Here is a 13,263-nt window from a genome sequence, read left to right on the forward strand (position 1 = left end):
GAATATGCCTAGCTCTTATACGAAGAAGCTGCGGCTCAAAGCTGAAAATTACAGCCAGGATTCTGTTTGCCTTTCCCCTCTTTTGATTGTGCCGCTTGGTAGCGTTATGCCAGCTGCATGCGACATACCGCCACATAATGAGGATTTAAGTCTTTAATATATGGACTATTTTTGGTTGGCCGGGTTGAATAAGCCCCCGGCACCATACCAAAGCTATCTACAGAGGTACGTTATCTATTACAGCCATCTATTACAGCTTAACCATTACCGTCCTTCCAGCCTCCCATATTCCGAGTCATCATGGAACCGATATCGAAAGTCGATGAACTTACACAATGGTTCGGGGAAAATGGAGGACATCTCAACGAAGAGATGGAAATGCTTCACAATCTCGAATACGGTTATCACTACGTCGCAAAGAGCAGACCAGTTAACCTCAAAGAAACTGTCTGCAGCTGCCCGTCTAGTTTGACCTTGTCCCACCTCAACGTGATACCAGCGTCGCTAACCGGAATCCGTAACTGCTCCTTGGGGAGTGTCTGTTCCAAGCTAGTCGACAACCTAGAAATAGATAGGAGTACCATTCCCATCTTGTTTCTTGTCGAACAACGACTAAAGGGTGGAGATAGTTTCTGGTTTCCGTACATACAGCTACTACCTGGCAGCTGGCGTAGGAAGGGCAAAGGATCAGTGAAGGAAAGCATGAGTTGTATTGATGTTGTAACGAGGGACTATATAGAGTAACGAGACTCCCTTGACAGCATGGGACAGCAAGGGAGATGGTGCAACTCTGTAAGGAGGAGAAAGGGAGAGAAACAAGGGAGAATAGAGGCGTGTTACTGGCTGCCACTACCAACTGAAACTGAGATGACAACCCATTGTGGTTCAACGACGAAGAACTGGCGTATCTCAAGGGGACAAACTTGCTTTCAAATGGCGTTCCTCGCGAGCAAACTTCTATAGGCTTTCGAGAAGGTATTTACAAAGAGCAATGGAAACTGGGAATCGCAGAGCTCGAGAATGCCAGTGACCCCACAGAGGAATTTACATGGTAAGTAACTTGGAGAAAGTTGTCCTATCTAATCCCATATCATATCATCTACTGTTGTTTTTCTCCTTAATCTATACCTGTAGAGTTTCCTCTGGACTGTTTCAACGCTAATTCGATGTTTTCATAGGGACCTCTTCCTGTGGGCTGCAACGATATTCTCTTCGCGGAGCTTTACGTCTGATCTGTTCACAACAAGTGGAAACACGAATGCTTCATTTCCCATCTTGTACCCTGTCCTAGATATCTTCAATCACCGTATTGGAGCGAAAGTAGGATGGCAATTCGACAATGGCAACTTCAGTCTCTATCTCGAAGAAAACGTCGAGCAAAGCCAGCAAATATTCAACAACTACTCGCCAAAGGGGAACGAGGATCGTAAGCATACTTTGTTGATGAATGCGTCCTATTAGCGTATGCTAAGGAGAAACTAGTTTTAATGGGATTCGGCTTTTGTATCCCAGATAACCCATACGATCAACTCGTCGTTCGACTCGGTCAGGTACAACCGGAAATCCACCGCAAACTGCATGACGGCATACCGAGTCACTGGCGGTCCGAAACTTGGGAACCGAGGGAATCCGTTTTCCATCTTCAAAATACATCAAGCCATACCGACGGCTCCTCCAGCATGTATGGAGTCCCGAAACTAAATTGTCTACGTGGAATACCCCCAGAATTGGCGAAGTCGGTATACATAATTATACTCGCGCATACTGAGGATGCGGTGTTCGAGGAAGAATTAGCGAACGAGAAACAGATCTGGGCAAGCATAATTGACCTGTTGCTCAGTAAAATGGAGGCTACTCTCAGGGAAATCACGCGATGGAACGGCGAACTTGCCGACTTCCACTCAGGTTGAAAATTGATGTGAACTCTGTCTTATTTCGGGGGCCCGAAGGCCAAACTATATACTACGTAGGAAGTGACTGTATGCATAGGCAGAAGCACTAATTGGAGGCAGCGGTAGGCAGCATTAGGCAGGGTAGGCCACCGTACCCCAACCCCTCTCTGTAGAAGTTGTAACTGGCTAGGCATGTAGGCAGCTACTATGCCAGCAACTCCAAGTCTGTACGTAGGTGACCGTGAACCGTATGAGTTGTTGATCCTAGGTTGTAGCTGTTACAACCCGAGTCTTCCCGTCAACGGCTGGAGCTGAGGCTGCATTGATTTACAGAACAGGGCAGGTGAAAATACTAGAAGAAGTGATTTCAGACTTGAAGGTGTTTATGGATCCACTTCGAGCGGGTGATATGAGTATGCAAGATTTATTTTAAAGAATAAAAGCGAAGCAAGTTTGTAGCAATTCCGGTTTAGATTTAAATCCTTGACAGAGTACGAAGTGCTGTACCGGTTAAACTACTCCGTCCAAAATTTCGTCCGTTGATTAGTAGCCCCTCTCATCGCTGTCACCTCCCCTCCGCACCCCTCCACCTCTCCCCAACATCCACCGTCCTCGTCCTCTCCACCCTCCCATCACAAAAACATAAACCATCCATCCAAATCCAACGTCTTAATCACCATATTGATCCCCTAAATACGGGCCCATTAGTGTCACGCCCGGCTCCTCCAGGTTACACAATTTCTGCCTCAACTTCTCATCCTTCAAATTGGGAAAGTTCTTGTTCGAAAGGCGGAACAGTTGAGGGTCTAGGGCGACGCTGTCGGAGTCCAGCGGCCACTGTAGGTGTAGTCGGGGCATTTGACCTCGAAGACGGGCTTGAAGGACGTGAAATTAGAGTACGCGATGCAGTTTGAGGATTGCACGGATTCTTCAGATATGGCGAAGTCGACGGCGGCGAATAGGTCGTGAAGGATCTCGCTGCAATGATGTAATCAACAAACAGAATGCTGTGAAGGGGGTATATATAAGGTGAGATGAAACCCTTGAGAATGAAATCTGGCTTACTGCAACACGGTCAGCAAGGTAGCTCCAATGATGAAATTGTACTCATACAAGGAGATGTCTTACTATGTATACCGACGGCTTACCACGTAGTCTTTTATGCCCACTGACATGCTTTTGCGCCGGGCATACTATGACATCTTGTGCAGGTAGGCTACCGTGTCGGCAGGCACCATGGGCGGACTGAAGCCGTTCTCGTTGGAGTACACGTTTCGAAGTCAGAACCACTGACACTATATATATCTCGAACAGGAAAAAAAGCAATATCATAAGATGGAAGTAAGGCAGTCGTACCAAATTTATCAAGCTCAACAGCACCGCACCCTTTCTCCGCCGCTGAATCTAACCCCCCCCCTTTCTTTTTTATCACATCCAGCACATTCCCCCGGCGGATATCCAATTACCGCTCCCCCGGCCAATGCGACTAGTTGCTCACGCCCTTGAGTCCTTCGATCACGCATTCGACCGGTTCTGTTCACAAAGTTGTCTGCCAACACGTTAGATTGAAGCTTTTTTCTCCGCGTCATAGCCGATTTAGTCTAAAGGGAGTACACATACCGTAGTCGGTCAAAGTATTGTCAATCTCCAAGAGTGTAGAAGAGCGTTCTTCGTTCCTATCGTTACGGCTACTCTCAAGGGATAAAGGAGCACGTTCTTTTGCATCAATCGTCTCCAGCCGCTGTTCAAGCTAAGAAAGCTTATCTTGTTTCAGAAGCGAAAGCCGAGAACGGAGATTCGAAAGGCGACGGAAAATCTGACACGAGTCGAGGGCGGCAATAAGCGCAGAGAAACGAGGGTATCCGGTTGATCAACGCAGCTTCAGGGACCTTACAAGATAGAGGCTTATGCCGGCCCTCGTCAATATACACTATACTATTCTGATGGCCAGCAGGCAAGAAATGGAGATATTGTGAAAGAAGATCTGAAGGAAGGGAACATAGAAGAAGCTTGAGAGAATTCGAAAATTACAGCACTAGGACACAAGTTTGGGCAGATCGTCTTCTGATTTCTTCCAGAAGTATGTTGATGTGCTGGATCACCACAAAAAGGGGCCAAGTAGGCCGACTGTAAGCGCATGAAACCGCTTTGCTTTAAGCCCTGAAGGCCTTTATATATTATCGGATGTCTTTCAATGTGCTGAAGCCCCTCAAAAAATGGCGAGCGAGTGTGCCTAGACCTCTGGTAAGACACTGTAAGGCCAAATGAGACCTTCAACGTTAGCTTCTTTCAGATACATGCCCTTAACCTTTACATGCTGTACCCACACGGAAGGGCCAGCCTACCAACAATAGCGATGCCGTGACCTTTTTGCCCCATATCTAACCAACCAAAGCCCCAAAGCGCCATACGCACCCCCTCCCCCCCTCACGCCTCGATCTTGAGCTTCTCGACCCCCTCCAACCCATCCCCGCCCTCCTCCTCCTCCTCCCCCCCCTTCGCCAACCCCCCCTCCCACAACTCCCTCCCCGTCATCCTCTTCTCCTCCTTGACCCTCTTCTTCTTATCCTCCGCCTCCTTCTCCTCCGCCCTTCTCTCCTCGCGCTCGCGCATCTCCCGCCGAAACCCCTCCCGCCACTTCAAGAAGCTTTCTCTTGTAACCTGCGTCCCGTGGAACTTCGCGTTCTCGGCCTCCTCGGCCTCCGCGGCCTCGACGTCGCGCAGCGCTTGCGCGGCGGCCTGGCGCTCGGCGATCAGCAGCTCGGCGCTGTCTTTGAGCGAGGAGTAGAGCGTGAAGACCATGGCCATGCCGAGGTTTTCCTCGATGGTGGGCGTCAGGGCGGCGAGGAGGGTGGCGCGGTCGCTGGAGATGTCGAGGAACTTGTGTTTGGGCGCGTTGGGGGGCGCGGAGATGTCGAGGAGGGGCGCGGAGTCGGGGTAGGTTGGGGGGTATTGGATGCGGAGGAGGAGGGTTGCTGGCCGGGGTTAGCTTGGGTTGCGCTGTTCTAGGCTTATTCGAGGATGGGGTGGAGATAGGGGGGAGGGTGTGGTAGGGGAATTGGACTGGACGCACGAGGCTCGGAGTCGTCGCCATCTTCGTTGGTTACGTCGAGGAGGATGGAGATGCGGTATTCGGTCTCGGAGATGTCTGGTGTAGTTATTAGTGATTTATTCGCGCATGAAGGCGGTATGGGGCATTTTCACCGGTGATTTCTTCCGGGAAGATGGAGTCGAGGACTTCCCGCTCCTCTTTTTGCTCTTCTATGCCCATGGCGTATAGCTGTGGTTTTGGTGGTTGCGGAGCTTGAACGATGAGGTGGGGCTGTTTCGAGAAAGCTCGGACCACTCCTCTCGAAATTTTTGAATTTCATCACTTGAGATTCGAGCTACTACTCCTCACACTCGACCATTAATACGAAATCTGGATCCCACACTATAGACATTGGACGGAGAACTAACCCCACACAACCCTCCAGATCCACAAGTTTCAAACACCACACACGCACCATGGCGAAGACAAAACCTCAAGACCGTTCCAAACGTTCCAGAAAAAACCCGAACGGCACCTCCAAGAAAGAAAAACCCCTTCCATCCCCCGCAACTCTCCTTGCCGAAGCAACCGCCGCCCTCCAAACCTCCCAACCCGAGCTCGCCCTCAACAGCGCCCAGCGCGCCCTCTCCATCCTCCAGCGGACCTCTACCCCCACAATCGCCTCGCTCCCCGCCCTAACACTTCTCGGCGAAATAAACGTAGAACTGGGGGAGGTGGATACCGCGCGCGAGCTCTTCTTAAGAGCTGCGGCGCTAGATCCTGCGGGTGAGCTGTCCGAAGCACAAGGCGGCGGGGCCGAGAAATTCCTATGGCTGGCGCAGCTGTGCGAGGAGGGGGGCGCGGAGAGCGTGGGGTGGTTTGAGAAAGGAGCGGTGGCGTTGCGGCGGGAGATTGGGGGGTTAGAGGGGAAGAGGGGGAAGGAGGCGGAGGAGGTGGCGGATGAGAAGAAGAGGAAGTTGGCGGATGCGTTGTGTGGGGTTGCCGAGGTTTATATGACGGATCTGTCGTAAGTTTCACCACATGTTCGGGGATGGTTTAGGGGGTATGCTAATATAGGCTATCAACAGATGGGAAGAAGATGCCGAAGCGAGATGCGAGGCGCTAGTCACAGAAGCATTGCTGGTTGCGCCGAATAACCCAGAAGCGCTGCAGACACTCGCGTCGGTGCGGATTTCACAGATGAGGCTGGAAGATGCGCGGGCGGCGTTAATGAGGAGTTTGGATGTGTGGAAGGATCTGGATCCCGAAGATCCAAAGGTCCCTGAATTCCCAACCAGGATCAGCTTGGCGCGATTATTGATGGAAGCGGAGATGGAGGACGAGGCGATCGAGGTGCTGGAGCGGTTGGTGGGGGAAGATGATGGCAGTGTTGAGGCATGGTATCTTGGGGGTTGGTGTCTGCATCTGATGGGCGAGAAGCGGAAGATGGCGGCCGAGTCGGAAGAGGAAAACAAAACGGCCACATCGGTTATGCGCACGAGCATGGACTGGCTACAGAACAGTCTGAAGCTGTTTCGGTTGCTTGATTACGAGGATGAGAGGCTGAAGGAGCATGCAGAGGAGCTGGTGCAAGAGCTGGAAAAGACGCTGGGGCCTTACGTAGAAGGAGAAGACGGGGACGAGGAGGGATGGGAAGACGAAGATGGGAGTGACAACGAGGAGATGGACGACACGTGAAGAGTATTCGTTTCCTGAACGGAAAGAATTACGTCTCCCAGTCTCATGTCTATGGGCAGGAAGGTCTACATTCTTCGGGTCGCAGAGGGCGTCCGGTGAGGCTGTCTGGTAGCAGCGGCCAACATAGAGACGGACTCTGGCACCTCCACGCTGAGTGCAACACTGAGTCCAAGGGTATGATGATGGGTTCCAGGGAAGTCAGGGGAAGTCATCTACAGACGCAAATAGAGGCACAAAATCCAATATTGGCGGTAGGCAGACTCTAACGGTCATCGGTGCACGAGGGTAATACTCGGGCCTTTCCAGCCCCCCTGCGCAGGGCAGATGCCATTTGTAGAATTGCATTCTCGACATAACGTGCATGGTGTTTTGTCTTGCTCGCCAACACATGCCTGCTCTCGTGTCTCTCCCGTCGCACAGCGGACGACAGCTCTCGACCCTGCCCAGTCATAGATGCGATGGTTGTCACCATCTCCGGCAGGGCATGATTGTCGCCCCGGATCTTTCTCTGCGGCTCGCCATCTCCACATTTGGGCAGCAGAGGACGGAGCTGGCTTCAGCCCGATGGCGGGAGTGTGGCGCTGCAGGCAGGGATGGCGTCGATCGCAGGCCGACACGCCAGAACACGGCCAGGAACAAGTTAGGAGGTGTTGAGACCCGCCCACGGCACCGACTGTGGGTGGGCAGGAGACGCGAAGAAGGGCAGTTCTCAGGTGATGTGGCAGGCATCCTCCCACAGCTCCACCACGAACCTTGCCGTGGATCCCGCCGCATCAGACGTCACCGGCCTCGAAGCCCTCGCTGTGCCACTCGAGCGGGCCTTGGGCCCTCAGGCGGGCGCAAGTCTAGATCGCCATCTGGCGACTGAGCCCGCCGAACAGCAACAGCTCCACCACTCGCCAAGCCACCCGTCTCTGCATGCCGTCTCTCCAGATATCTCTCGCGAATGCCCTCCGCGTCTTTCCTCGGCCTCGTCCAGATCCTCCCCGAGCTCCTGCTCCGCCCGCCAGCAGTCACGCCAGAGTCACGCCGCCCCTCGAAGCCCTCTACCTATGTACATAACTGAGCCTCCGGCCGCCGCTCCTCCGCAGCCCAGGCTGTATCTTGCGCCGCCGTCCATGCTGCCGCCTCTCTGCCCGCGCGCCCTGGTCGACCTGGCATGATCTGGTATCTTCTGTACCCGTTCCGTGGGTGAGTATCGCTCCCTTGCGCCCCTCTGTGCGTCTCACAGGCCACATGTTGACGCGCCCGCGTGAAAAGTACCACCGAGCCCCCGAAGCTCTCCCAGACCCATCCCCTCCGCCTCGCCTTCCAGCGCCATGGAACGGCGACCGCGCGCCATTGGCTGCTCTCTATCCTCCTCTCCGTTGCAATCGCCGTGCTGCTCTGCTACCCCGTGCTTTTCCTCAATGCCGGATCCAGCCTTCCCGGTCCACATAACATACCCCACCATGTGTGGACCTCCACCACCGAGTTCCGGGGCGGGCCCAACGCGAAGGCCGATGTGGAAATGCGACAAGTATGGATGCATGGGGATTACATGAAAGCTTTGGACCTCCGCGTCTTGCGACAAGCATTGCGCGTTCAAAATGCGCTTATTGCAGATGGATTTGGATCCGAGGACCACCCCGGCTTGGACCGCCTCCCAGTATCCGACGACGCAGAGAGTACACCGCACGACCTGTGTGCCCCACCCTCCCGGAACGTCTCTTGGGCCTTTCACTCGCCTCTGATGCTTTGGAACTGCTCTTCGGCTGCACTGGAGTCTGATCCCGACATCCTGTCTACCATCAACCGAAAGATGGGCCAGCAGACCTATCTTAATTTCACCCTACGGCCAAGCTCTATATTTGCTGGCAAGGTCTTCAAAGACGGTAAATTACAGGCTGCAGATGCGCTTGTGATTACTGCCTTTGATCTGACCAAGTTCGGCATTCAAAAGACTTGGGAAGCCCGGTTGACGGCACTGGCTAAAGATCTATCAGATCAATGGTCGTTATATCCTGAGACTGGCACGGTGGCAGCGAGCCAACTTTATGAATTTCGCTTCAGGCCTATGACTATATCCGATGACATTTTCCTGGCGTTAGTCTATGGACTAATGGCCTTGTATGTACTAGCTAGCCTCGGGAAGATGCGAGCTGTCACCAGCAGGTTTGGTCTAGCAATAACAGTAATCTGCAAGGTATGTAAAGCGACTTTCACCCCTAATGACGTGATACTCATGCTGTTTAGATGTCTGCTGCTATTCTTGCCAGCTTTACGATCTGTGGAATGCTCAAGATCAACCTAGCCCACATCCCTCGAGAGGCGTATCCTTTCGTAGTTCTCGTCATCGGCCTTGATAACATGTAGGTGCACATATCCTTCAAACCCATCTTCCATCACTAATGAAGGATTAAGCTTCCGATTGATAAATGAGGTGTTATCAAATCCTCCCGAAATGCCTACAGTTCATCGCATTGGCAATGCACTTGGCGAGGTTGGGCATCTGTCACTTGCACAAACCCTTCAAAATCTCGTGCTTTTGTGGCTGCTCTCACGGGTCGTCTCTCCTGGCGTCGCTGCGTTTTGTGCATTTGCTGCTGTGGCACTGGTCTTTGATTTCGTATTCCACCTAACATTCTTCCTCGCTGTTTTGAGTGTTGACGTGAGAAGGCTCGAGCTTCAGGATTCGCTCGACAGAGTCAACATTTCTCAACCGACAAAGAACCCAAAGCACGATCAGCAACACTGGCTCGGAGCGCTGATTGTACGCAAGATCCCCATCCAAACGCGGCTGGCAGGATCTGTCGCAATTGTGTCCTTCGTCCTTATGCTGAACTGGCATTTCTTTGACAGCGCCAATCAGCCAATCTCCTTTGGCCGCCTCATTGAATACGCTCTTGCTACCAGGGACTCGGTAAATACATCTCGTGCGTCTCACACGGTGCGACCGCAGCCGCCTATCAACCAAGCGCGTACGCCAGCGGAATGGTTAAGGATGCAGGATCACGACACAGCCAAGGAATTCATTCAGTTTTTCAAGCCAAACGCGTACAGCTTTGTCGCCCGGGTGTATGATCCGGTACTTATTGTGCTGAAGGGTGCCGATGGCAGAGAAGCACGGCCGCAACCCACATCGTTTCTGTCCATAATTCGTCAGATGGCAGAGCAACATCTCTTCCCGGTTGCGCTTGCGGTTGGCTTCACAATAGCACTCGTCACTCTCCTAACTAACTTCCTCCTGTCGAATGAGTTACCAGATGATGTGGAGGATGGTGAGGACGCGCACTCGCTAGCTGTCAGAACACTTCCAGCTTCGCACGGCTTGGATATCATTCGACTTACGTCATGTGGCAGAGGACACATTGTGAGTATCAGCTTGGATCGCTCCACGTGCATTTGGTACCACGATAGATCGAGGGGATATTCCCAACTGATCATCAAGACGGCAAAAGCAACACCCCCGATTTGGCCTATCATAGGAACTACGATCGACGACAGTGGAAGGTTCCTCGCACTATTGACAGACTACGGCCAAGCGGCGCTCTGGAGTCTTGTGGATCGACGATTCTTCAAGTCGACAAAGGTTCCACTGAGGGGCCAAATACCCGTTTTCTTTTCATTTGCTTCTATGGATACGACAGAGCATGAGAGATTGAGCCTCTTATTTGTCACGCCCGATGGATGTCTAACAGATCTTGACCTTCGTTCGTCCCAACAACAGAGTCACCAAATTAGCCAGAGCAAAATCATCTCAACATCCTTGCTCTGCTGCGCCAAAGGGAGAATGAACATCATAAGCGCCTCTAGAAACGGGCAACTACACGTAACCACAAAATCCTCCAGTAATGAATGGAGCTCGGAGACACTGCCCAATTTTGGACCGCGACTATCCGACGCCGGAAAGCTATCGAAGATCAAGTCCATCTTGACAGTCTCAAGCCTCGGTCTGGTATTTGCCGTCCGGCAGTGCGAAGTGGATGTATTCGACTTCCACAGCCGTTCCATCGTCCACACGGTGAGGACTAGGCATGTGAAACCGAACACTCTCAGAGTCCTACATTCACACCGAAACTCATGCTCGTGCGGAGCTACCACCATCAACTCGCTTTCGATCGTGTACACGGAAATCGAGACTCGTCTCTTGATCATGCACACCTTCTCCATCGACGACTCGTCAAACTCGCAGATTTGTCTTCGCTCATCGTCGGAGAACGAGACGCGGGCCTGCGAAGGCTTAGACAGCGCGCGGGAGGCCCTTCACTGGGTACACAACCCTGGCATCTGGGAGGCGACACACGCGCAATCCGTCATCGGCATACGAAAACGGCCGTCAACACTAGCGCCGTCTTCAATTACGTCCGGTGCTGACACAGGCTACTTTGAACAGACTTCAGACGCTCCTAGCAACGCACTCAAACACCGCAGCAACAAACCGGCCACCGATCTCTCCTCCCTCCCAACACCCACCTCCCACACCGAGCCCAACCCTGACGAGCACATTGAACTCGACACAGCCGACGAGTGGGAAGCTTGGACTCTCACCAGCGTTGGTGAACTGCTCACGACGCCGCTCTTCCCAGATGCAGGCGAGGCCTCGCAGCAGGACGACCAGCTGTGGGTCTCGAACCCAGGCCCGATTGCGCGGCTAGGTAAACGTGCCGTAGCGGTGGGCTTTGGGAACACGGTCAAGATTATCATGCTCGGCAATGAGCGGTTCGAAGAGGACACGGAGGAGTTTGTGGATCCGACGGTTATGCAGTGGAGGAGTGGGAGGAGGGGGTTGGGGCGGAAGGGGCAGTGAGCTTTTCGGGTAGGAAATAAGGGATCATGGGACACCCTACGAGGATTGATTGATTAGATTCGGAACACATAACCGGGGTTCAGAGGGATGGGCGGGGGCGTCTACGGGTGGAGACTTGATTTCAGGTGCGTTGGCTGATGTTGGCGGCGAAAACTTCGTATACACTTGGAAATGGGGTTTTGGTGGGTTGTTTGATATTCATTCTTTCACAGCGAGATACCTCTCGAAGAATTGTCATTTGATATCCCTCGTCTCTTGTACTCGGCACACATGCCGCTCCCTTGAGATCTATCCCCCGTCTCCTAAAACTGGCATCTGCGAGGCCGTATGCTTGCATAAGTTCCTCAATCCATCTTGGTCCTTGTCCCGGCTTTCTGCTTCTCGCCTCCACGAATCTTCGGCCATCTTTTTCAGTTCCCTCCGCACCCCGTCATCAATCCGCCATCTCCTACCTTCCACCTCCGAGAACGACGTCGTGCTGAGCCTCCATGCTATAATTTTTCAGTTCCAGAACCGGATCCAGGACGTCATGCCGTAGCAAGGGACACTTTCTAGCAGAAGCCCGAAGCGGGTGAAGCGGATGATGTCGAAGACTAAAGAGAAGGGCATTGTGTTCGTGAAGTAGGGTGGGAGAGGGTCTGAGCGACGAGTGAGGGCAGAGGAAGTATGGGGTTTTGGAGACGGGTGTTGGGAGGGAGGGAAGGGTTGGGGTGTTCCTTACCGTGCCTCCTATAGGCGCAAACATCGTGGATCCAACGTGTTGCTTCCTAATCAAATCCACAGCATACGGGCGTGTTTACAGAGTGTTAGCACGGTGTTAACAGCTTGTTAAAGGATTAAGCCAGCGCATTGTGTGGTGAACAGCCCTTTAGGAAGCAACAGCGTAGGACCTCCGTGGTTGCCAATGTTGAGAACCGGTGCCGGCGCGGTAAAGTTGGTATAGCCCCAGACGGGGCGGAAAGCTTAAGGTGAATGTATGAGGGAGCTACAGTTTCCTTTTCATTCTCTTGGTCTAAACGACGCTAATGGAACCAGGGACGTTTAATTTAAGGTACTGTGAGTATGGTAAGGACGATGTAGTTCTTTCGCCTACTTTGGTATTTGTTGCGTTGCCAGCGTACGGTGATTTTTATCCATGGAGGATCTGTATCAGCTTATACTGTGTCCCATTATTCCCCCCTCCTGCACACTCTAGTGCTGCAAATCTTATCCTTAAACCGCTAACTAGATCTAGCATGCTAATATGCTAGAGACAATGGGCCCTCCCTTAACGAACACGCCGTATGTCAAGAATGCCTTATGGACAGATTTGCGGCGCGACCGCAGCGCATGCACTTCGCCTTAACAATCGTCTCGCGATACATGCAGATGCCACCTGCGCCGCGAATGGTCTACGTCTCGGTGGAATGTCTCCTAGATCCTAGGACCTCCCGGGGGCCGATGTTGTCTAGTCACGTTCGCGGCACAGTCACGAGCGGCAAATCCAGGTTTCAAGCATACTACCCAAGCCACACGCAAGCTAGACACGTACTACAGTCTATCTGCAGTTTGTTTCAAGGCGAGCGACTTGACGAATGGGGCATCGTTCTATCTCCCAATCTGGTATTGCACGGATCAAAATCGCGATCGCTTAGTGCTACGCGCCGACATCTTCATCCCCTTGTTGCCAGAAACCCATGCGATGCATCCGCAGGAGCCTCAGTATCGGCTGTGCAAACCCAGGTTTGGCTCCTCTTTGATTCGGGAATACATCCTGATCTTGTGCCGCACTGCGAGCATCGCCTACAACGTTGTATCTGGCTCCACGCACTCCATCGCCGCAAATATATCAAAAAAAAAAAGTCGAATCTGGA

General features: G+C 52.7%; 5 protein-coding genes across 5 annotated transcripts; 2 read left to right on the forward strand and 3 right to left on the reverse strand.

Annotated features, from left to right (window-relative positions):
• Nucleotides 1–300: 300 nt before the first annotated feature.
• BDZ99DRAFT_575132 (SET domain-containing protein) lies at nt 301–1,919 on the forward strand (the record flags this gene model as incomplete). Its single annotated transcript, XM_033728434.1, has 4 exons — nt 301–517; nt 868–1,051; nt 1,179–1,426; nt 1,483–1,919. 4 exons carry the CDS (start codon nt 301–303, stop codon nt 1,908–1,910), a joined length of 1,077 nt encoding a protein of 358 aa, XP_033571916.1. The 3' UTR covers nt 1,911–1,919.
• BDZ99DRAFT_467175 (uncharacterized protein) lies at nt 1,900–2,183 on the reverse strand. Its single transcript, XM_033720962.1, has one exon. The coding sequence runs from the start codon at nt 2,084–2,086 to the stop codon at nt 1,931–1,933; it is 156 nt and encodes a 51-aa protein (XP_033571917.1). The 5' UTR covers nt 2,087–2,183; the 3' UTR covers nt 1,900–1,930.
• A 337-nt stretch (nt 2,184–2,520) lies between these two features.
• Nucleotides 2,521–3,240, reverse strand: BDZ99DRAFT_467177 (uncharacterized protein). The gene is made up of 2 exons (XM_033720963.1): nt 3,021–3,240; nt 2,521–2,956 (listed from the first exon to the last, which is right to left on the reverse strand). Exons 1-2 carry the CDS (start codon nt 3,065–3,067, stop codon nt 2,647–2,649), a joined length of 357 nt encoding a protein of 118 aa, XP_033571918.1. The 5' UTR covers nt 3,068–3,240; the 3' UTR covers nt 2,521–2,646.
• An 892-nt stretch (nt 3,241–4,132) lies between these two features.
• BDZ99DRAFT_543960 (RWD-domain-containing protein) lies at nt 4,133–5,175 on the reverse strand. Its single transcript, XM_033726803.1, has 3 exons — nt 5,097–5,175; nt 4,966–5,040; nt 4,133–4,867 (listed from the first exon to the last, which is right to left on the reverse strand). Exons 1-3 carry the CDS (start codon nt 5,161–5,163, stop codon nt 4,320–4,322), a joined length of 690 nt encoding a protein of 229 aa, XP_033571919.1. The 5' UTR covers nt 5,164–5,175; the 3' UTR covers nt 4,133–4,319.
• A 99-nt stretch (nt 5,176–5,274) lies between these two features.
• On the forward strand, nt 5,275–11,410 carry BDZ99DRAFT_451492 (uncharacterized protein; the record flags this gene model as incomplete). The annotated part of the gene is made up of 6 exons (XM_033718214.1): nt 5,275–5,950; nt 6,012–6,617; nt 7,882–8,806; nt 8,857–8,972; nt 9,025–9,973; nt 10,052–11,410. The coding sequence occupies exons 1-6, from the start codon at nt 5,400–5,402 to the stop codon at nt 11,408–11,410; spliced, it is 4,506 nt and encodes a 1,501-aa protein (XP_033571920.1). The 5' UTR covers nt 5,275–5,399.
• Nucleotides 11,411–13,263: the final 1,853 nt, after the last annotated feature.

The sequence above is a fragment of the Mytilinidion resinicola genome (assembly GCF_010093595.1).
Source record: "Mytilinidion resinicola strain CBS 304.34 unplaced genomic scaffold BDZ99scaffold_20, whole genome shotgun sequence".
Taxonomy (NCBI): Eukaryota; Fungi; Ascomycota; class Dothideomycetes; order Mytilinidiales; family Mytilinidiaceae; genus Mytilinidion; species Mytilinidion resinicola.